The sequence below is a fragment of the Hemitrygon akajei genome, chromosome 3 (genome assembly GCF_048418815.1).
Source record: "Hemitrygon akajei chromosome 3, sHemAka1.3, whole genome shotgun sequence".
NCBI classification, from domain to species: Eukaryota; Metazoa; Chordata; class Chondrichthyes; order Myliobatiformes; family Dasyatidae; genus Hemitrygon; species Hemitrygon akajei.
Genome location: NC_133126.1, coordinates 31,327,796 through 31,350,155, shown reverse-complemented (window position 1 = coordinate 31,350,155; position 22,360 = coordinate 31,327,796). Strand labels below are relative to the sequence as shown.

Sequence of the window (22,360 nt, the reverse complement as noted above, 5' to 3'; positions counted from 1 at the left end):
AGCTTTTTTACTGTACTTCATTACATGTGACAACAATAAATCAATTCCTAGACAAGTTTTTCACAGTACTACGATACATGTGACCACAATAAACTAATTTAACAATTTAAAATTTGTCATGGTTGGCACAGAAGGGTTTGGTCCTGTGCAGTAAACTTCTATGTTATATGTAAGTGGGATTAATTGGATGGCTCATCCAAACTGAATAAGCAAATATGCCTCCAGTTACAAGTTATAACGTGGACAAATTTGAAGGCAGAATACAGGGTTAATGGCAGGATTCTTAGCAGTGTGGAGGAACAGAGGGATCTTGGAGTCCACAAACTCAGCCAGCTCCATCATGGGTACAAAGCTCCCCAGAATCAAGGACATCTTCAAGGGACGATGCCTCAAAAAGGCAGCATGCATCATTAAGAATCCCCATCACCCAGGACGTGCCTTTTTCTCATTGCAACCATCAAGGAGGTGGTACTGGATCCTGAAGACACACACTCAACGTTTTAGGAACAGTATCTTACCCTCTGCCATCAGACTTCTGAATAAACAATGAACCAACCCATTAACACTACATCAATTATTTTCCTCTTTTTGCTCCCTTTCTAAACTACTTATTTTAACTTAACCTTTTAAAATATATTTCAAAATGTATTTCTTATTGCAATTTAAAATGTTTTATTATGTACTGTAATGTACTGATGCCACAAAAAAATAAATTTCACAACATATGCCCATATCTTAAACTCGATTCTGCTTTTATTTCTAAATTTTGCTGTGCAAGTTGATAGGGTAGTTAAGAAAATAAATGGTCTGTTGGGCTTAATTAGTTGCAGTGGGGGGGGGGGTGGAAATTGAGTTCAAGAGCCGCAAGATAGACCACATTTAGAGTATTAAGTTCAGTTCTGGTCACCTCATTATAGGAAAGATGTGGAAGCCTTAGAGAGGGTGCAGAGGAGAGTTACCAGGATGCTACCTGGACTAGTGGGCATGTCTTATGAGGCAAAGTTGAGCAAACTAGGAATTTTCTCTTTGCAATGAAGGAGGATGAGAGATGATTTGATAGAAGTGTACAAGATGATAGAGTGGACAGTTAGAGACTTTATCCCAGGACAGAAGTGGCTGATACAAGCAGGCAACATTTTAAGCTGACTGGACAAAAGTACAGGTGAGAAATCAGTGGAAAGTATTTTTTACACACAAAGAGTGGTGGGTGCATGCAATATGCGGCAAGGAAGGTTAGGGGTATTTAAGAAACTTAGATAGGCACATGGATAACAGCAAAATGGAAGGCTACTATGTGCAAGGGTTGGGTTACATTAATCTTAAGAGTAGGTTAAAAAGTTGGTATAATATTGTGGACCGAAGGGCCTGTACTGTAGTGTAATGTTCCATGTTAAAGTCATAGAACACTGCAGCACAGAAACAGACCATTTAGTCCATGTCAAACTATTAATGTGCCTAGTGCTATTGACCTGCATCCAGATCATAGCCCACCATACCCCTCTCATCTATGTACCTATCCAAATTTCTCTTCAATGTTGAAATTGAACCCACATCCATCACTTCTGCTGGCAGCTCGTTCCACACTCTCACCACCCTCCGAGTGAAGGAGCTCCCCCTCATGTTCCCCTTAAACATTTCACATTTCACCCTTAACCCGTGACCTCTAATTCTCGTCTCACCCAAACTCAGTAGGAAAAGACTGCTTTCATTTACCCTATCTATACCCTTCATAATTTTGTATACCTCTATCAAATCTCCCCTCATTCTTCTAAGTTCTAGGGGAAAAGATCCTAACCTATTCAACCCTTCCCTATACAATGCCTAAAAAAAATATTCACACCCGCCCCCTCACTTGGAAGTTTTCATGTTTTATTGTTTTACAACATTGAATCACAGTGGATTTAATTTGGCTTTTTCTGACACTGATCAACAGAAAAAGGCTCTTTCATCTCTAAGTGAAAACAAAACTCTACAAAGTGATCTAAATTAATTACAAATATAAAACACAAAAATAATTGATTGCATAAGTATTCACCCCCTTTAATATGACACACCAAATCATCACTGGTGCAACCTACTGGTTTTAGAAGTTGCATAATTAGTTAAATGGAGATCACCCGTGTGCAGTCAAGGTTTTTCAATTGATTATAGTAAAAATATGCCTATATTTGGAAGATTCAACTGCTGTTGAGTCAATATCCAAGCAAAAACTACACCATGAAGACAAAAGATGACACCAAGCAACTCCACAAAAATATTACTGAAAAGGACAAGTCAGGAGATGGGTATAAGAAAATTTCCAAGTCACTGAATATCCCTTGGAGTACAGTTAAATCAATCATCAAGAAATGCAGAGAATATGGCACAGCTGTAAATCTGCCTACAACATGCCGTCCTTAAAACCTGAGTGACCAGAGCTATGATGTTGTGGCCTTTACAAAGACTTGGCCCAAGTAACCCCAGGCTTTAGATGTTTCCGAAAGGACAGGAAGGGAGGCAAAAGAGGTGGGTCGAGGCACTGTTGATCAGAGATAGTGTCATGGCTGCAGCAAACGAGGAAGTCATGGAGGGATTATCTACGGAGTCTCTCTGGGTGGAAGTTAAAAACAGGAAGGGGTCAATAACTCTACTGGGTGTTTTTTTATAGACCACCCAATAGTGGCAGGGACATCGAGGAGCAGATAGGGACATAGAATCTGGAAAGGAGTAATAATAACAGGGTTGTCATAGTGCGAGATTTTAATTTCCCAAATATCGATTGGCATCTCCCTTGAGCGATGGGTTTAGATGGGATAGAGTTTGTTAGGTATGTTCAGGAAGGTTTCTTGACATAAAATGTAGATAAGCCTACAAGAGGAGAGGCTGTACTTGATCTGGTATTGGGAAATGAACCTGGTCAGGTGACAGATCTCTCAGTGGGAGAGCATTTTGGAGATAGTAATCATAATTCTATCTCCTTTACAATAGCATTGGAGAGACACAGGAACAGACAAGTTAGAAAATCGTTTAATTGGAGTAAGGGGAATTATAAGGCTATCAGGCAGGAAATTGGAGGCTTAAATTGGAAACATGTTCTCAGGGAAACGTACAGAAGAAATGTGGCAAATATTCAGGGAATATTTACGTGGAGCTCTGTATAGGTATTTTCCAATGAAACAGGGAAAGGATGGTTGGGTACAGGAAGGGTGGTGTACAAAGGTTGTTGTAAATCTAGACAAGAAGAAGAGCTTACAAAAGGTTCAAAAAACTAGGTAATGATAGAGATCTAGAAGATTTTAAGGCCAGCAGGAAGGAGCTTAAGAATGAAATTAGGAGAGCCAGAAGGGGCTGTGAGAAGGCTTGGTGGACACGATTAAGGAAAACCCCAAGGCATTCTACAAGTATGTGAAGAGCAAGAGGATAAGATGTGAAAGAATAGGACCAATCAAGTGTGACAGTGGAAAAGTGTGTATGTAACCGGAGGAGATAGCAGAGGTACTTAATGAATAACTTGCTTCAGTATTAACTATGGAAAAGAATCTTGGTGATTGTAGAGATGATTTACAGTGGACTGAAAAGCTTGAGCGTGTAGATATTAACGAAGAGCATGTGCTGGAGCTTTTGGAAAGCATCAAGTTGGATAAGTCACCAGGACCGTACAAGATACAGCCCAGGCCACTGTGGGAGGTGATAGAGGAGATTGCTGAGCCTCTGGTGATGATCTTTGCATCATTAATGGGGACTGGAGAGGTTCAAGAGGATTGGAGGGTTGTAGATGTTGTTTCCTTATTCAAGAAAGGGAGTAGAGATAGCCCAGGAAATTATAAACCAGTGAGTCTTACTTCAGAGGTTGGTAAGCTGATGGAGAAGATCCTGACAGGTAGGATTTATTAACATTTGGAGAGTCGTAATATGATAAGGAATAGTCAGCATAGCTTTGTCAAAGGCAGATCATGCCTTATGAGCCTGATTGAATTTTTTGAGGGTGTGACTAAACTCATTGATGAAGGTAGAGCAGTAGGTATAGTGTATATGGATTTCAGCAGGGCATTTGATAAGGTACCCCATGCCAAGCCTATTGAGAAAGTAAGGAGGCAATGGGACCCAAGGGGACATTGCTTTGTGGATCCAGAATTGGCTTGCCTCCAGAAGACAAAGAGTGGTTGTAGACGGGTCATATTCCGCATGGAGGTTGGTCACCAGTGGTGTGCTTCAGGGATCTGTTTTGGGACCCTTACTCTTCGTGATTTTCATAAATGACCTGGATGAGGAAGTGGAGGGATGGGTTAACAAATTTGCTGATGACATAATGGTTGGGGTTATTGTGGATAGCATGGAGGGCTGTCAGAGGTTACAGTGGGACAATGATAGGATGCAAAACTGGGCTGAGAAGTGGCAGATGGAGCTCAACACATATAAGTATGAGGTGGTTCATTTTGGTAGGTCAAATATGATGACAGAATATAGTATTAATGTTAAGACTCTTGGCAGTGTGGAGGATCAGAGGGATCTTGTGGTCTAAGTCCATAGGACACTCAAAGCTGCTGCATAGGTTGACTCCATGACGGCATACCGTGCATTGGCCTTCATCAATCATGGAATTGAGTTTAGGAGCAGCTATATAGGACCCGCTATATAGGACCCTGGTCAGACCCCACTTGGAGTACTGTGCTCAGTTCTGGTCGCCTCACTACAGGAAGGATGTGGAAGCCATAGAAAGGGTGCAGGGGAGATTTACAAGTATGTTGCCTGGATTGGGGAGAATGACTTATGAGAATAGGTTAAGTGAACACGGCCGTTTCTCTTAAGAGCAATGGAGGATGAGAGGTGACTTGATAGAAGTGTGCAAGATGATGAGAGGCATTGATCGTGTGGATAGTCAGAGGCTTTTTCCCAGGGCTGAAATGGCTAGCATGAGAGGGCACAGTTTTAAGGTGCTTAGAAGTAGGTACAGAGGAGATGTCAGTGGCAATTTTTTTTTACGCAGAGTGGTGAGTACGTGGAATGGGCTGCCGGCGACGATGGTGGAGGCAGATACGATAGGGCCTTTTCAGAGACTCCTGGATAGGTATACGGAGCTTCAAAAAATAGAGGGCTATGGGTAACCCTAGGTAATTTCTAAGGTAAGGACATGTTCGGCACAGCTTTGTGGGTCAAAGAGCCTGCATTGAGCTGCAGGTTTTTTATGTTTCTGTTTCTAAGGGGCTAGTGAGGGAGGCCACCAAGTGACCTATAACACCTCTGGAGGAGTTACAAGCTTCAGTGGCTGAGATGGGAGAGACAGCACAGACATCAACTGTTGCCTGGGTTCTTCACCAGTTGCAGCTTTATGGGAGAACAGCAAAGAGAAAGCCACTGTTGAAATCTCGGCTAGAGTTTGCAGGAAGGCACGTGGAAGACTCTGAAGTCAGATGGAGGAAGGTTCTGAGGTCTGATGAAACCAAAATTATGCTTTCTGGCCGTCAGACTAAATGCTATGCTTGGCATAAGCCAAACAATGCACAACATCAAAAACACACCATCCCTACCATAAAGCATGGTGGCGGCTGCATCATGCTGTGAGGATGCTTCACTGCAGCAGGCCCTGGAAGGCTTGTAAAGGTAGAGGGTAAAATGAATGTAGCAAAATCCAGGGAAGTCCTGGAAGAAAACCTGATGCAGTCTGCAAGAGAATTGCGACTTGGGAGAAAATTTATCTTCCAGCAAGTCAATAACCCGAAGTATAAAGCCAAAGCTACAAAGGAACGACTTAAAAACAACAAAGTTAATGTCCTGGAGTGGCCAAGTCAGAGTCCAGACTTCAATCTAATTGAGAATCTGTGGCTGAACTTGAAAGGGGCTGTTCACTCACAATCCCCATGCAATCTGATGGAGCTTGAGCAGTTTTGTAAAGAAGAATGGGGGTAAAATTGTAGTGTGCAGATGTGCTCAGTTGAAAGGGACCTATCCACACAGACTCAAGACTGTAATTGCTGCCAAAGGTACATCTACTAAATACTGACTTTAAGGGGAGTGAGTAATTGTGCATCAATTATTGTGTTTAATAACTGTAATACATTTAGACCAATTTGTAGAAATTTGTTTTCACTTTGACACAGAAGAGTCTTTTCTGTTGATCAATGTTAAAAAAGCCAAATTAAATCCACTGTGATTCACTGTCGTAAAACAATAAAAGATGAAAGCTTCCAAGGGGGGGGGGGGGCGTACTTTTTAAAGGCACTGTAACATCCTTGTAATTTTTTTTCCTGCACTCTTTCAATTTTTTGACATCTTTCCGTTAGGTAGGTGACCAAAACTGCGCACAATACTCCAAACTAGGCCTCACCAATGTCTTGTACAATTTCAGCATAACATCCCAACTACTGTAAGCAATACTTGGACTTATGAAGGCCAATGTGTCAAAAGTTTTCTTTATGACTCTACCAACCTGTGACACCACTTTCAAAGAATTATGGATTTGTATTCCCAGATTCCTCTGTTCTGCGCACTCCTGTAAGTTTTATGGCAGTTCTAGAAATTCACACATCAGTGCAAAGCTACAATGAAAAGCTTCCAAGAATACAATGTGTAGAACAGGGCATGGTACCTATCCAGCATGCTGCACAGTTCCAACAACCAACAGTTACTCTGTGCTCCGATGCTTCCTGTCAGGAGTTTGTATATTCTCCCTGTGACCACGTAGGATGCTACCTCCACCCATGTAAAACTGTGCAGCTAGATTAATTGGCCAGGCTCCTCATTTGGGTGCATCAGGAGACTCAGAAGGGAGTGGGTATGTGAAAGAGAATGGAATGCTGAGTGCTGGCATACATTTGATGGGATGAAATGCCCCTTTAGCTATCATGAGCAAATGTATAAAAGTAATCAATTAAACATGATACATACCAAAGCAGTTGGCTTTATGGGGCACAAACATTTTGGTGGCAGAGGCAATGTGTAGCTCAGCTGAGATGAGTGCCTTGATGATGAGGTCCTCAATCTGAGCCATCAAAGCTGCAGAGGGAAGAGAGGCAACAATAGGCCTGAATTCTATCCACAGTCATACACCAGCTTTGGGCCACCAAACCCCATCAGTGGCAAAACCCACAACATTGTGCACCCACCCACCTCTCCAGTCGGGCACTGCTTCTCACTGTCCATCACCTGAAGGCAGATCCCTGCTGTGGTGCAACAGCACAGGCCTGCACAACCTCAGTGTAAGGCCACCAATGCACAGGGAAGTACTCTCATTGATTTCCATTTCTCGATGCAGCTCTGAAGCTTTCACTGAATGGTTTGATGTCCTAGTGGGACAAGGATTTCAGAGTGACCAAGTAAGTGATAAATTTTAGGCGGCTAGCTATTACAGTACCAATGATTGGGGTTCAATTCCCGGCACTGTCTGTAAAGAGTGTGTACAGTATATTCTCTCCACAACCAATGGGTTTCCTCCCACATTCCAAAGATGTATGGGTTAGTAGGTTAATGGGTCACATGGGTATAAATGGGCAGCATGGGCTCATTGTGCAAGAAAGGCCTGTAACCCTGATGTATCTCTAAACAAAACAAATAAGTAACTGGGCTACAAGCCACAGAGCAAGATGTCACTCACTGGCCGTGTCCACTCCTTCTTGCTTCAGGTACCGCAGCATGGCACTCATACTCCACTTGTTCCCATAATCCTCCACTTCCGGGTCATCACAGCTAAAAAAAAGATTGAAGAGTAATGGGATGATTAGTGCAGTGCTCTCTGCTAGAGAAAGCAAGTCCAACTTTAACTGCTATTTCAGTCAGGAGGGAGAGCAAAAAAAAGAATTTGTATTTATGAAACCTCTTTGGTTTCCTTTGCTGTGTAAGTCTAGGGAATACACATTCTCATCCCACCAAACCCGTGCGATTGAGATGGCTTTCCCACCCCAAACCCCGGTCTGTGTGGATGCTGTGTAATTTGCCACCCTGTTATAACTCAGTGCCAAGAAGTAACAGACAGCACACTGCATACGATTAAAAGAATTATATTTATAAATCTTAACTTAACTAAATGGTTAGTAAAGAAAAGAGGAAAACACAAAAAAGGGCCCATTATCATTAAACAGTCAAATATGCACAAGTTAGAGCTCAACGCTTCCCAAAGTAACATTCACTGATCCTCAGTAGACCTCAGCACTTTGCTCCATTGAAATACGGTCTCCCACCGAGTCAAATCCTACCACCTGTTCTCTCCAGCGTCTTCTCTCCATTTCTCGCCGAACAAAGGACCCCAGCTCACACCAGTGTCAGGCACACAGCACAAATATCTGCTCCCTTAATTGGATGGCCCACATTCTAAAACACCCATTATCTCTAACTATAACACAAACACTACTTCTATAGAAAGACCACTACATTAGCAGTGAAACCCTTCCCAGGGTGTTACAGTTATATACAACAAACAAAACTCAGCAAGTTAAGCTGCAGCTGTGGAGGAAAATGGGCAGTGGAACAGAATTTTTTATCATTGCAGATTCTAGTAGCTCCAATCTCTTCTGTCTCCAGTTTGTAATGAAATAGTATCTACTACAAAGGTAACCTTTGATGCCTTTACTGATCAAAAATCTATAAACCTTCACTTTAAATATACCCAATGACTTGGCCTCCATTGCCATCTGTGGTAATGAATTCCACAATTTCGCACTCTCTGGCTAAAGAAATTCTTACTCATTTCTGTTCTACAGGGACATCCTTGTATTCTGACACCATTCCTTCTGGTCCTAGACTCCCACCCCACCGCCTCCACTGGAAACATGCCCTACACGTCCATTCTATATAGGTACTTCAATATTTAATAGGTTTCAATGAGATCCCTCCTCATTCTTCTAAACTCTAGTGAGTACAGGCCCAGAGCCATCAAATGCTCTTCATACGTAAACCCTTTCACTCCCAGGATCCCAAGCAATGTGATAATGATCAGATAATTTATTGTGAGTTGTTTAATACAATGACAAGGGCACCAGAAGTTCCAAACTTTTATCCAAATTTTCCCACGGAATATTCAAGAAAGTAGATGGGACCACACTCATTGGAAAATGGAACCTCCACCATCAGCCTGGATTTCACATTTGACATCATGAATATAAATTTTCTGACTTACAAGTGAGTGTCCAACCCACTGAATCACTGCCGACAACCTGCACTCTATTTAACCACAGTTTCTCCATGCAGAGAACCAAGGATTGCATGCTGTGGGATAAATGAGCACAATCATAATTTATCCAAGGAACTTTTTTGTCTCGCTGTGGAAAAAGAAGCCAAAGGGAGTGGAAGATCAAGGAGTAATACAGCATGGAAACAGGTCCTTTGGTGCAACTGGTCCATGCTGTCCAAAGTGCCTACCACACTCCCGTCACCCACTCCCAGGGCAGTGCAGGAGCAGTCATTCATCACCTGACATAGTCACGACTTTTCTTGTTGATGCTGTAGTTGGTCAAATGCATGTACTGATTCTTGATGTTCCTTGTTCCACGATCATACTTCACAGTGGCAAACCTTTAAATAGAGAGTAGATACTGCAGTTATATTCCCAAACTTTGCATCATTGGAAACAGCTTTCCTCATTCAGTTCTACTGTAAATATAAGAAAAATACAATGCAATGAAAAGGCGGCGTAAAAACATATGCAAGCAAAGGGCTAACAAATTAAATTACAAAGAATCATAAAACAAATAAAATACCTTATGAACATTGAATAAAATAGGAACAACAAACTGAACACTGGAAGAACTCAGTAGGGCAGATTCAGAATCAGGTTTATTATCACGGACCCATGTCATGAAATTTGTTGCTTTATGGCAGCATTGTAGTGCAGGATATAAAAGATTCAAGAATTCAGATTGTCTGATGTCATTTCATGTATACAAGTGTAAGGAGAACAAAATAATTGTTACTCCTGACCTAATGCAGCACACAAAAAATATAAAGAACACAGTAACAATGATTTTAAAAAATACATAAGATAGCTTATGTACTACACAGATTGATTTTATGTCCATAAAGTGTTGATCAGCTTTATTGCTTTGGGAAAGTAACTGTTTTTGAGTCTGGTGGTCCTAGTGGGTGTGCTACGTAGCCTCCTCCCTGATGGGACTGGAACAAACAGTCTATGAGCAGAGTGTGTGCAATCCTTCATGATGTTACTAAGTGGAGTATGAGGCCTTCCCATTTGTGTCTGGCCTCTCTAGCAATGGAGAAGTTCAAGGACATGCTATGTTGGTGCCAAAAGCAAGGTGACACTTGCATACTGACTCCACCACATCCAAGGCAGTGCTGGCTGTTCATGCCAATTGTGTGGAATTGAAGGTGAGATGAAATGACATGCACCTGGAAGTCCGAGATGACTGAGAAAATGCAGGTTTCTGCAAAATGGTCACCTAATCTACACTGTCTCTCCAATATGGAGGGGTTACATCACAAGCACCAAGTTCAGTGGACCAGGGTGGAGGAAGTGCAGATGAGCCTAGGCCACACCAGGAGGGGCTGTTCAGGTTCCTAGATCCTGGAAGACTGGGGTGGGGGTGACAATAAAATGACAGGTAGTACACTTTATTTGGTTACAGGGGAATTGCCAGGGGTCAGGAAGAGAGGAGCAGACCAGGAAATCTTAAAGAGAGCAGGTCCTGTGGAAGGCCAGAGGGAAGGATGCAACTATTTCGAACCAGCAGAAATGGTGGAAGATGATGTGCTAGATGTGGAGATGAACTGGACTTTAGGTCTGTTCTAAACACAAGAGATTCTGCAGATACTGGTAATCTTGAGTGACACACACAAAATGCTGGAGAGAAATCACAGAAAATCTGCAGCAACTTTGGAGGAAAATAAACAGTCGATGTTTCACGCTGAGACAATTCATCCGGACTGATGAAGGGTCTTGGGTCCAAAACTTTTATTCTCATCCATTGATGCTGCCTCACTTTCTGGGCCTTATTTCTGTTCTGCCTAGGGTGGTGGGGATGAGGGTACTGGTGTGATTACAGCAGTGTGCAGAAAATGAAGGGCATACATGTGAGGGTTCCATCAACTACAACTAGAATAGGAAAGGTGCAATCACTCTGGTAGGATTGAACTATAGAACCTGCGCCTCCCCCCCCACACTCACTCAATAGCCATCAGGACATCGAGGAACAGATACACAGGCAGATTAAGTAAAGGTGCAAAAACAATAAGGTTGTTGACATGGGGATTTCAACTTCCCTAATATAAACTGGGACCTTCTTAGTGAAAATGGTTTAGATGATTTGACAGGTGTATCCAAGATAATTTCTTAAATCATTATGTAGGTAGTCCAACAGGAAGGACTGTACCGCATCTGGTGTTGGGTAATGAGCCTGGCCAGGTCACCAACATATCAGTGGGTAAGTAGTTAGGGGGAAAGAGACCACAATTCCTTTAAGTTTTAAGACAGCAATAGATAAGGATAAGCATGGACCTTGTGGGAGAGTATTAAACTGGAGTAGGGCAAATTACAAGAGCATTAGGTAGGAACTAGAGAGAGTTAATTGGGAACGGCTGTTTTTGGGCAAATCCTCTGACGTGGAGGGCAGTTAAGGACCAACTACACAGAGTACAGAACTGATGTTCCCATCAGAAGGAAAGCCAGGGATGGCAAGAACCTTAGATGTCAAAGGAGGTGATGAATTTAGTCAAAAAGAAAAAGGAAAGTATATTGGGGACAGATGATCTAAGGGAAATGTACAGAAGAAAAGTGGCAAAAGTTCAGGGATATCTGCGTGGAGTTCTGTATAGGTACATTCCAAAGAGACAGGGAAAGGATGATAGGGTACAGGAACCATGGTGTACAAAGGCTGTTGTAAATTTAGTCAAGAAGAAAAGAAAAGCTTACGAAAGGTTCAAAAAACTAGGTAATAATAGAGATCTAGAAGATTATAAGACTTGCAGGAAGGAGCTTAAGAAAGAAATTAGGAGAGCCAGAAGGAGCCATGAAAAGGCTTTGGCCGACAAGATTAAGGAAAACCCCAAGGCATTCTACAAGTATGTGAAGAGCAAGAGAATAAGATGTGAGAGAATAGGACCAATCAAGTGTGACAGTGGAAAAGTGTGTATGTAACCGGAGGAGACAGCAGAGGTACTTAATCAACACTTTGCTTCAGTATTCACTACGGAAAAGGATCTTGGCGATTGTAGGGATGACTTGCAGTGGACTGAAAAGCTTGAGCATGTAGATATTAAGAAAGAGGATGTGCTGGAGCTTTTGGAAAGCATCAAGTTGAATAAGTCACCGGGACCAGACGAGATGTACCCCAGGCTACTGAAGGAGGCAAGGGAGGAGATTGCTGAGCCTCTGGCAATGATCTTTGCATCATCAAAGGGGATGGGAGAGGTTCCGGAGGATTGGAGGTTGTCGTTCCCTTATTCAAGAAAGGGAGTAGAGATAGCACAGGAAATTATAGACCAGTGCATCTTACTTCAGTGGTTGGTAAGTTGATGGAGAAGACCCTGAGAGGCAGGATTTATGAACATTTGGAGGCATAATATGATTAGGAATAGTCAGCATGGCTTTGTCAAAGGCAAGTCGTGCCTTACAAGCCTGACTGAATTTTTTGAGGATGTGACTAAACACATTGAAGGAAGAGCAGTAGATGTAGTATATATGGATTTCAGCAAGGCATTTGATAAGGTACCCCATGCAAGGCTTATTGAGAAAGAAAGGAGGCATGGGATCCAAGGGAACATTGCTTTGTGGATCCAGAACTGGCTTGCCCACAGAAGGCTAAGAGTGGTTGTAGACGGGTCATATTCTGCATGGAGGTCAGTCACCAGTGGTGTACCTCAGGGATCTGTTCTGGGACCCTTACTCTTTGTGATTTTTATAAATGACCTGGATGAAGAAGTACAGGGATGGGTTAGTAAATTTGCTCATGATACAAAGGTTGGAGGTTTTGTGGATAGCGTGGAGGGCTATCAAGAGGTTACAGCGAGATATTGATAGGATGCAAAATTGGGCTAAGGAGTGGAAAATGGAGTTCAACCCAGATAAGTGTCAGGTGGTTCACTTAGGTAGGTCAAATATGATGGCAGAATGTAGTATTAATGGTAAGACACTTGGCAGTGTGGAGGATTTGAGGGATCTTGGGGTCTGAGTCCATAGGACACTCAAAGCTGCTGTACAGGTTGACTCTGTTGTTAAGGCATACGCTGCATTGGCCTTCATCAATCTTGGGATTGAGTTTAGCAGCTGAGAGGTAATGTTGCAGCTATATAGGACCCTGGTCAGACCCCACTTGGAGCACAGTGCTCAGTTCTGGTCACTTCACTATAGGAAGGATGTGGAAACCATAAAAAGGATGCTGAGGAGATTTACAAGGATGTTGCCTGGATTGGGGAGCATGCCTTATGAGAATAGGTTGAGTGAACTCAGCTGTTCTCTTTGGAGTGACGGAGGATGAGAGGTGACCTGATAGAGGTGTATAAGATGATGAGAGGCATTGATCGTGTGGATAGTCAGCTTTTTCCAAGGGCTGAAATGGCTAGCATGAGAGGGCACAGTTTTAAGGTGCTTGGAAGTCGGTACAGAGGAAATGTCAGAGGTAAGTTGTGTTTTTTTTTAAACCACAGAGAGTGGTGAGTGCGTGGAATGGGCTGCCAGTGACGGTGTGGAGACATATACAATAGGGTCTTTTAAAAGACTCCTGGACAGGTACATGGAGCTCAGAAAAATAGAGAGCTATGGGTAACTCTAGATAATTTCTAAAGTAAGGACATGGTCGGTACAGCTTTGTTGGCTGAAGGGCCTGTATCGTGCTGAAGGTTTTCTATGTTTCTATACAAAGCTTAGGAAGCTAGAATCAAACAGTGCCCTGGAGGTTTATAAAGAAGCCAGAAAAGTACTCAAGCAGAGAATTAGGAAAGCCAGGAGGGGCCATGAAAAGTCCTTGGCAAGAGAATTCCAAGGGATTCTGTATACATACATAAGGAGCAACAGCATAACTAGGGAGGGGTGGGACCACTCAATGATAAAGGGGGGAACATTTGCTTGGATGCAAAAGATGCGTGTGAGATTCTTAATGAGGACTTTATATCAGTGTTACCAAGGAGAAGGATGTGGAGATTAGGCAGATCATTGTCAAGAGTATTGAATTGCTAGGGCATTTTGAAGTAAAGGAGGAGGTAGAGTTGACTCCATTTTAAAAAAAAATAATTTCTACATTGAGATACAATGCAAAATAGGTTTGTCCAGCCCTTCAAGCTGCACCATCCAACAACCTCCAATTTAACCCAAGCCTAATCATGGGACAATTTACAATGACCAATTAACCCTCCCAACCACCATGCCTTTGGACTGCAGGAGGAAGCTGGAGCACCCAGAAATATCTCACGCATTACGGGGAGGACGTACAGACTCCTTACCATAAGGCCATGAGACCATAAGACAAAGGAGCAGAATTAGGCCTTCAGCCCATCAAGGTTGCTCCATCATTTCACCACAGCTGATCCATTTTCCCTTTCATACCCATTCTCCTGCCTTCTCCCTGTAACCTTTCACGTCTTGCTAATCAAGAACCTATCAAACTTTGCCTTAAATACACCTAATAACCTGGCCTCCATAGCTGTCTATAGCAATGAATTCCACGCATTTACCACCCTCTAGCTAAAGAATTTCCTCTTCTCCATTCTAAATGGACATCCTTCTATTCTGAGGCTGTGCCCTCTGGTCCTAGACTCCCCCACTATAGAAAACATCTTCTCTACATGTAGTCTATCTAGGCCTTTCAATTTTCGATACGCTTCAATGAGATTCCCTCCCCCACCCCCATTCTTCCAAATTCCAGCAAGCACGGGCCCAGAGCGATCGAAAGCTCCTCATACAATAATCCTTTCTTTCACAGAATCAACCTCCTCTGAACCTTCTCCAATATCAGCATATCTTTTCTGAGATAATGGATCCAAAAATGCTCACAATTCTCCAAGTAAAGCCATACCAGTGCCTTATAAAGCCTCAGCATTACATTCTTGCTTTTATATTCTAGGCCTCTCAAAATAAATGTTAACATTACATTTGCTTTCCTCACCACTGACTCAAACTAGAAGTTAACCTTTAATGAGTTCTGCATGAGGACTCCCAAGTACCTTTGCACCTTGGATTTCTGTATTTTCTCTCCATTTCAAATTAGGCTTTTATTCTTTCTACCAAAGTGCATGACCACACACTTCCAGAAATGGTATTCCTTGCCACTTATTTGCCCATTCCCTCAATCTGTCTAAGTCCTTCTGCAGATACCCTTATTATTGAGGGGAACGGCTACAAGGTTACTCTGCACTGGCTGCCCATTTCCTTTTCCTCGCCTGGCAGTCATCCAGGTACCTGTCTCCTGCAACTTTGGGATGACTACCTTCCTGTAACTCCTGTCTATCATCTCCTCATTTTCCCATATGATCCATAGGTAATCAAGCTACAGCTCCAGTTCCTTAACGCATTCTCTGAGGAGCTGCAGTTTGGTGTACTTCATGCAGATGTAGTTGTCCTGGAGGTTAGAGGTCTCCCAGAATCCAGCATCACACACAAAGAACACAACAAGGCCCTGGGAGCCATTCTCACTGCACCAACTATGCAATAACAGACAGAGAACGAAAAAGAAACTTGCCTTGCCTAAGTCACAATAATAGATCCACTCCAATAATGGCTGCTCCACTTGACCCACCTTATATTTATTTGCCCTTGCTAATGCATCATGGTTGATTAGGCCACTGGAAAATAGATGAACTCCAAAGTCCTGAGCAATAATAGTGTTGCGCTAACTACAGCACTATTGTGGCACCTAAAGGTGGATAAGTCCCCAGGACCTGATGAATATACTGTACCCCAGATTACTGAGAGAGGTAAGAGATAACTGAGGCCTTGACCAATATCTAGTATCCTCTGTAGCCACAGGTGAGATCTCAGAAAACTGGCAAGTAGCTAATTTTGTTCCATTGGTCAAGAAGGGAACCAGGGATAATCTTGGAAACTATAGACTGGTGGATCTCACATCAATGGTGGGGAAGTTACTGAGAGAATTTTTTAGGAATAGGATTTATGACTATTAGAAAAATGTAGCCTAATTAGAGAGAGCCAGCATAGCTTGTTGCGGGACAAGCCACGTCTAAATAACTTATTGACGAGGTGACGAGGGTGTTTGATGAAGGTAGAGTTGTGGATGTTGTCTACGTGGTTTTTAACAAAGCATTTGACTTGGTCCTTCATCAGTAGAAGGCTCATCCAGAAGATTTGGTGAAATGGCGCAGTGACCACTCCAGGTTCAACCAAAGGTGTAAATGTTTGTCCTTTACATTTTTTTGATTATCGCAAGACACTCCCAGTTATCAAGAGCATTCAGTACTGCAGACCTACCCCACTAGTGAATTGCTCGATAGTGGGGGAACTGCACTTGCTACAAGAAGGCATCAGAATTGGTTTGCAGAAGTGGCATGTAAAAAAGTCATTGTCTTGGAATTTTTTCTTATGATTGCAAGACGCTGTTGGACATTGGTAATGCAGAATACTGCAAGTGCGGTTTACTGGTTCAATGGCAAGACCAACGGCAGAGATTGTAGTGCAGATGAAGTTCTCATGCTGCAGCTTTCATGGAGATAGATGCCAGAGCAGTGTAGGAGAAAGGAATGGCGCAGCAGGCATGATGATTGCATGCTGGGTTGGCGGCTGGCCCCTCCAGTCGGTGCTACTCTTCAGCGTATACTCAGTGGAGGACAAGCTGGATTGCATTCGTCTGCAGCTACATGAGGGCATGATGATTGGACTGCTGTGGGCTTGTTCTTGCTGATAATATCCATGCACCATCAATGTATGGGACATGACACTCAGGGACAGGGTATATTATATTTTGTGTGACTATATTTACTGCTATCTTATATATGCGATATATGTCTTGTGCTGTGTATGACTGCAGGCACCTTGGCCCTGGAGGAATGCTGTTTTCTTTGGCTGTACTCATTTAGGTATTCATGTATGGTTGAATGACAATTAAACTTGAACTTAAGATGCATGTGATCAAAGGTGAATGGATGGTTTGGATTTAGAACTGACATAGAAGACGGAGGGTGGTGGTTACAGAGACTTATTCTAGCTGGAGATCTGTAATTAATGATGTTCTACAGGAATCTGTACTGAGATCTCTGCTGTTTGTGATGTATATAAATGACCTGAATGAAAATGTAGATGGGTAGGTATGCAGATGATACAAAGATTGGTAGTGTTATACATAGATAATGTAGATAACTAGCAAAAAAATACAGTGAGATAAAGAACAGGAAAAATGGCAGATGGAATTTAACCCAAATGTAAACTGCTGCACCTTAGTAGGTCAAATGTAAAGAAATGGCAAGACCCTTAAAAGTGTTGAGGAGTAGAGGAACCTTGACGTCCAAGTTCATAGCTCCCTGAAAGTGGATACGGCACTTGATAGAATGGTTAAAAAGGCATATGGCATGCTTCCCTTTTTAGTCAAGGCATTCAATTCAAAGGTCAGGAAGTTACACTGCAGCTTTATAAAACTCTAGTAAGGCCGCTTCTGGAGTATTGTATACAGGCAGGATGTTGAGGTTATGGAGAGGGTGCAGAAGAGGTTTACAGTATTCTACCTGGATTAGAAGCCACGTACTATAATGACAAACTTGGGTTTTCTTCTCTGGAGTAGCAGACGCTGAGGGGAGATCTGACAGAGGTTTAAAAGATTATGAGAGGCATAGATAGAGTAGACAGACACAATATTTTCATAGAGTTGAAATGTCTAATACCAGGGGACATGCATTTAAGGTGAGAGGGGGTAATTTTAAAGGAGATGGAAGGGGCAAGTTTGTTTGTTTTACACAGAGTGGTGAGTTCCTGAAATGCACTGCCTGAAATGGTGGTGTACAGGAAGACACATAGGACAGGGTTTCTCAACCGGGGTTCCGTGAAAGATCTTGATTTTAAAACAATAAACATCCTTTTTTGAACTTTGTGCAATGTGTGATGCTGGCATTCTTTTATTAGAGGTTTCTCTGCCCTGTATGGCAGTGCACAGTAGGACTATGTTTACTTGGTTGAGTCCATTCTCAGTTTTTGACACAAGATAGAGGAGGCAGTTGATAATTGGTGAATGCAAAGGGGAATACGGTAGGCCGATGAGGAGCATGAAGTGGATTTTCCGAGCATTGAATGGACTTGCCCAACTTGGGCTGTAACCTCAGCCTCCCACTCCCGAATTACCTCCCCTTTGCGCACCGCCGACTGTCTTATGGGAGCGAACAAACTACCAGAGTAGTAGAAAATCGGAGGGAAATTTTTATTCTAAAGAAGGAATTTGGATGTACCATGACTCAGTTGCTGGCCTGCCACTTTGTCGTTGTTGTAAACTTTACAAAAGGTGGATTGTGTAGGTTAGAAGTGAATTGTATTGTAAAGTTTTTGTATTTTTTGTGGTTTTCTTGTTTAGTTATTTATTATGCTGTTGTTATGATGCCATTCTTCTTATACAATCTGTTTTTAGAATGAAAGCTACTTATCAATGCGTTTTACATGGACTGGTAATCCAAGGGCCTATTCCATTGTGCCTAATCTGTGGCAAACAAGCTACAAATGTAGCAATGGCTCCAGCAAAATTGAAAACATACTTAACTACAAATCACAGCCATATGACACATAAAAGTAATGACTTTATTTTTTGAAATGGCTATTGGAGTCTCAAAACAAACAGTAAAGCTTTTCTTAATAAAGTACAGTCAGTAAAAAGACTCAGGAAGCTAATTATTTAGTAGCAGAACTTATTGTCCAGAAAAGGGAAAGTCACATAGTTGGTGAGAACCTAATAATGGTAGCATGCAAAATTATAGTGGATAAAATGCTAGGATAAGACGCAGTACAAGAAATTGAAAAGGTTTTACTTTCAGACAGCACGATAAGTCAACATATTGGTGACATGTCACAGGATACTGAAGAGGTTTTGTGTGATAAACTAAAAAACAACAGCTTCTCTATCCGGGTTCATAAGTCAACAGATTTCAGGAATAACTGTCATGTAGCATTTGAAAATTATGGTGAAATTCAAGACATTTTTTCTGTTTCAAAGAGCTGCCCAAAACAAGCAAAGGTCAAGATATATTTAATGCTTCGTCTTCATATCTGGAACCAAAAGGTCCGTCTTGGAGGAACTATGTTGGCATCTATACTGATGGTACCCCATCAATGGTTGGTTCTATGAGAGATTTTGTTTCTCTTGTTAAAAAATCATGCCGAGGGAAGAGGGATGCTTATGTGAGAATGCTTTTTTGGACTACAGTTCAGCATTCAACACCATAATTCCTTCCAGGCTTGACAAGAATCTCAGAGACCTCAGCCTTCACCCTGCCTTGTGTAGCTGGATCCTGGACTTCCTGTCAGATCACCAACAGGTGTTAAGTGTGGGCTCCCTCACCTCTGCTCCTCTGACCCTCAACACAGGTGCCCCTCAGGGCTGTGTCCTAAGGCCCCCTCCTTTACTCTCTGAATACCCATGACTGTGTCGTCACCCACAGATCCAATCTGCTAATTAAATTTGCTGACAACCTACACTGATTGGCCTAATCTCAAATAATAATGAGACTGGCTACAGAGACGAAGTCATCACACTGACAGTGGCATCAAGAAAATAACCTCTCCCTCAATGTCGCAAGAACAAAGGAGCTAATTGTGGACTACAGGAGGAATGGAGACAGGCTAACCTCTATTGATATCAATGGATCTGGGGTTGAGAGGGTGAACAGCTTTAAGTTCCTCAGCATACACATCACTGAGGACCTCACATGGTCTGTACACACCAGCTATGTGGTGAAAAAAGCACAATAGCACCTCTTTTACCTCAGATGGTTGAAGAAGTTTGGTATGAGTCCCCAAATCCCAAGGACTTTCTACAGGGGCACAATTGAGAGCATCCTGACTGGCTGCATCACTGCCTGGTATGGGAACTGTACCTCCCTCAATCGCAGGACTCTGCAGAGAGTGATGCGGACAGCCCAGCGCATCTGTAGATATTTACAATATTTACAATTTCAATATTCAGGATATTTACAGCAACAAGTGCGTAAAAAGGGCCCAAAGGATCATTGGGGACCTGAGTCACCCCAACCACAAACTGTTCCAGGTGCTACCATCCAGGAAATGGTACTGCAGCATAAAAGCCAGGACTGACAGGCTCTGGGACAGCTTCTTCCACCAGGCTATCAGACTGATTAATTCATGCTGATACAATTGTATTTCTATGTTATATTACCTGTCCTGTTGTACATACTATTTATTACAAATTACTATAAATTGCACACTGCACACTTAGATGAAGACATAACGTAAAGATTTTTACTCACGTATATGAAGGATGTAAGAAATAAAGTCAATTCAATTCAAAAAAAATTCTGATGTTGTTATAACACACTGCTTAAACATTGCAAATAAATGTTCATGTTGTAAGAAGCATCAATTAAAATCAATTTACAACTTTATTTAAATTAAATCTACCGAGCCCACCTTTAGAAAAATTAATAACCCATTTTAGCTTAAGCCAGTTCTTTAACAGAAACTTATTATGTTTGCCTTTTGAGTTATGAAAGTTATTTAAAAAGTTATGAAAGGGAAAGAAAGAGTAATTTCAAGACAGGTAAGATAAGCTTAATTACCTGTTTATTTTAAAGAAATGTTGGCTAAAAATTCATGCTCTACACAAAAGAGCATTGACAATTATTTTTGGATTATTATATCTACAGCTTACCGATCATGCTAATGTACCATGAGCTGTAGGTATAATAATTTTTACACAGTGGTTCCCTGAGATCTGAAAATTATTTCAGGAGTTTCTCCAGGGCAAAAAAAGTTGAGAAAGGCTACATTAGGAAGTTTTAAGGATTTCTTTACTTGGCCATTTGATTACTAATTTTGGTTTGGCGCAGTATTTTGGGCTTAAGGGCCTGTTCCTGTGCTGTTCTATATTCTAAGTTCTAACAGAGGGGAGGCCATGTTTCCAGAGGAGGACATTTCAGAAACCTTAAAGCATCAGGCCTTGACTTGAGAACAGGTATACTGAGAAAAAGGAACCTCATCCTTCCAGGAGGAAGGATGGGAGGAGAGGTTTGACTCCAGAGGAAGCCATCAGGAGATGTCAAAAAGCTGGCGACAGGCCCCACAAGAAAAAGGTCAGGGCACCAGTCTTCCTGCATCTGCACGTTTGATGATCAGGTTAGAATTGTCAGGAAAAAGGAAAGTTTGGAATGGGGTCACTCAGAGACCATAGAACCATAGAACATTACAGCACAGTACAGGCCCTTCAGCCCTCCATGTTGTGCTGACCCATATAATCCTTGGAAAAAAAAGTACTAAACCCACACTACCCCATAACCCTCCATTTTTCTTTCATCCATGTGCCTGTCCAAGAGGTTCTTAAATACCCCTAATGTTTTAGCCTCCACCACCATCCCTGGCAAGTCATTCCAGGCACTCACAACCCTTTGTGTAAAAAACTTACCCCTGATGTCTCCCCTAAACTTCCCTCCCTTAATTTTGTACATATGCCCTCTGGTGTTTGCTACTGGTGCCCTGGGAAACAGGTACTGACTATCCACCCTATCTATGCCTCTCATAATCTTGAGACCTCTATCAAGTCCCCTCTCATTCTTCTACGCTCCAAAGAGAAAAGTCCCAGCTCTGCTAACCTTGCTTCATATGACTTGTTCTCCAAACCAGGCAACATCCTGGTAAATCTCCTCTGCACCCTCTCCATAGCTTCCACATCCTTCCTATAATGAGGTGACCAGAACTGAACACAATACTCTAAGTGTGGTCTCACCAGAGATTTGTAGATTTGCAACATGACCTCTCTACTCTTGAACTCAATCCCCCTGTTAATGAAGCCTAGCATCCCATAGGCCTTCTTAACTACCCTATCAACCTGTGCAGTGACCTTGAGGGATGTATGGATTTGAACCCCAAGGTCCCTTTGTTAACATCCACACTCTTAAATAACTGACCATTAATCCTGTGCTCTGTCTTCTGGTTTGTCCTTCCAAAATGCATCACCTCACACTTGTCCAGATTGAACTCCATCTGCCATTTTTCTGCCCAGCTCTGCAGCCTGCCTATATCCTCTTGTAACCTTCAACAACTTACAGCTCTATCCACAACTCCTCCGATCTTTGTGTCATCCGCAAACTCACTCACCCATCCTTCGGCCTCTACATCCAGGTCATTTATAAAAATCACAAATAGCAGGGGTCCCAGGACAGATCCCTGCGGCACTCCACTAGTCACCGACCTCCAGGCAGAATACTTTCCTTCCACAACCACCCTCTGCTTTCTTCCTTTAAGCCAATTTTTTATCCAAACAGCCAAGGTGTATCATATCCGGCCCTG

General features: G+C 42.3%; 1 protein-coding gene across 6 annotated transcripts in view; it reads right to left on the bottom strand.

Annotated features, from left to right (window-relative positions):
* ttll5 (tubulin tyrosine ligase-like family, member 5) overlaps window positions 1-22,360 on the bottom strand; it is a 449,168-nt gene that overhangs the window by 327,455 nt on the left and 99,353 nt on the right. For all 6 annotated transcript variants that reach the window (XM_073039478.1, XM_073039482.1, XM_073039483.1 and 3 more), the window contains 3 exons: window positions 9,382-9,483; window positions 7,571-7,662; window positions 6,865-6,972 (listed from right to left, as the gene is read on the bottom strand). In XM_073039478.1, coding sequence (XP_072895579.1) covers window positions 6,865-6,972; window positions 7,571-7,662; window positions 9,382-9,483 — 302 coding nt within the window. The remainder of the gene's footprint in view (window positions 1-6,864; window positions 6,973-7,570; window positions 7,663-9,381; window positions 9,484-22,360) is intronic.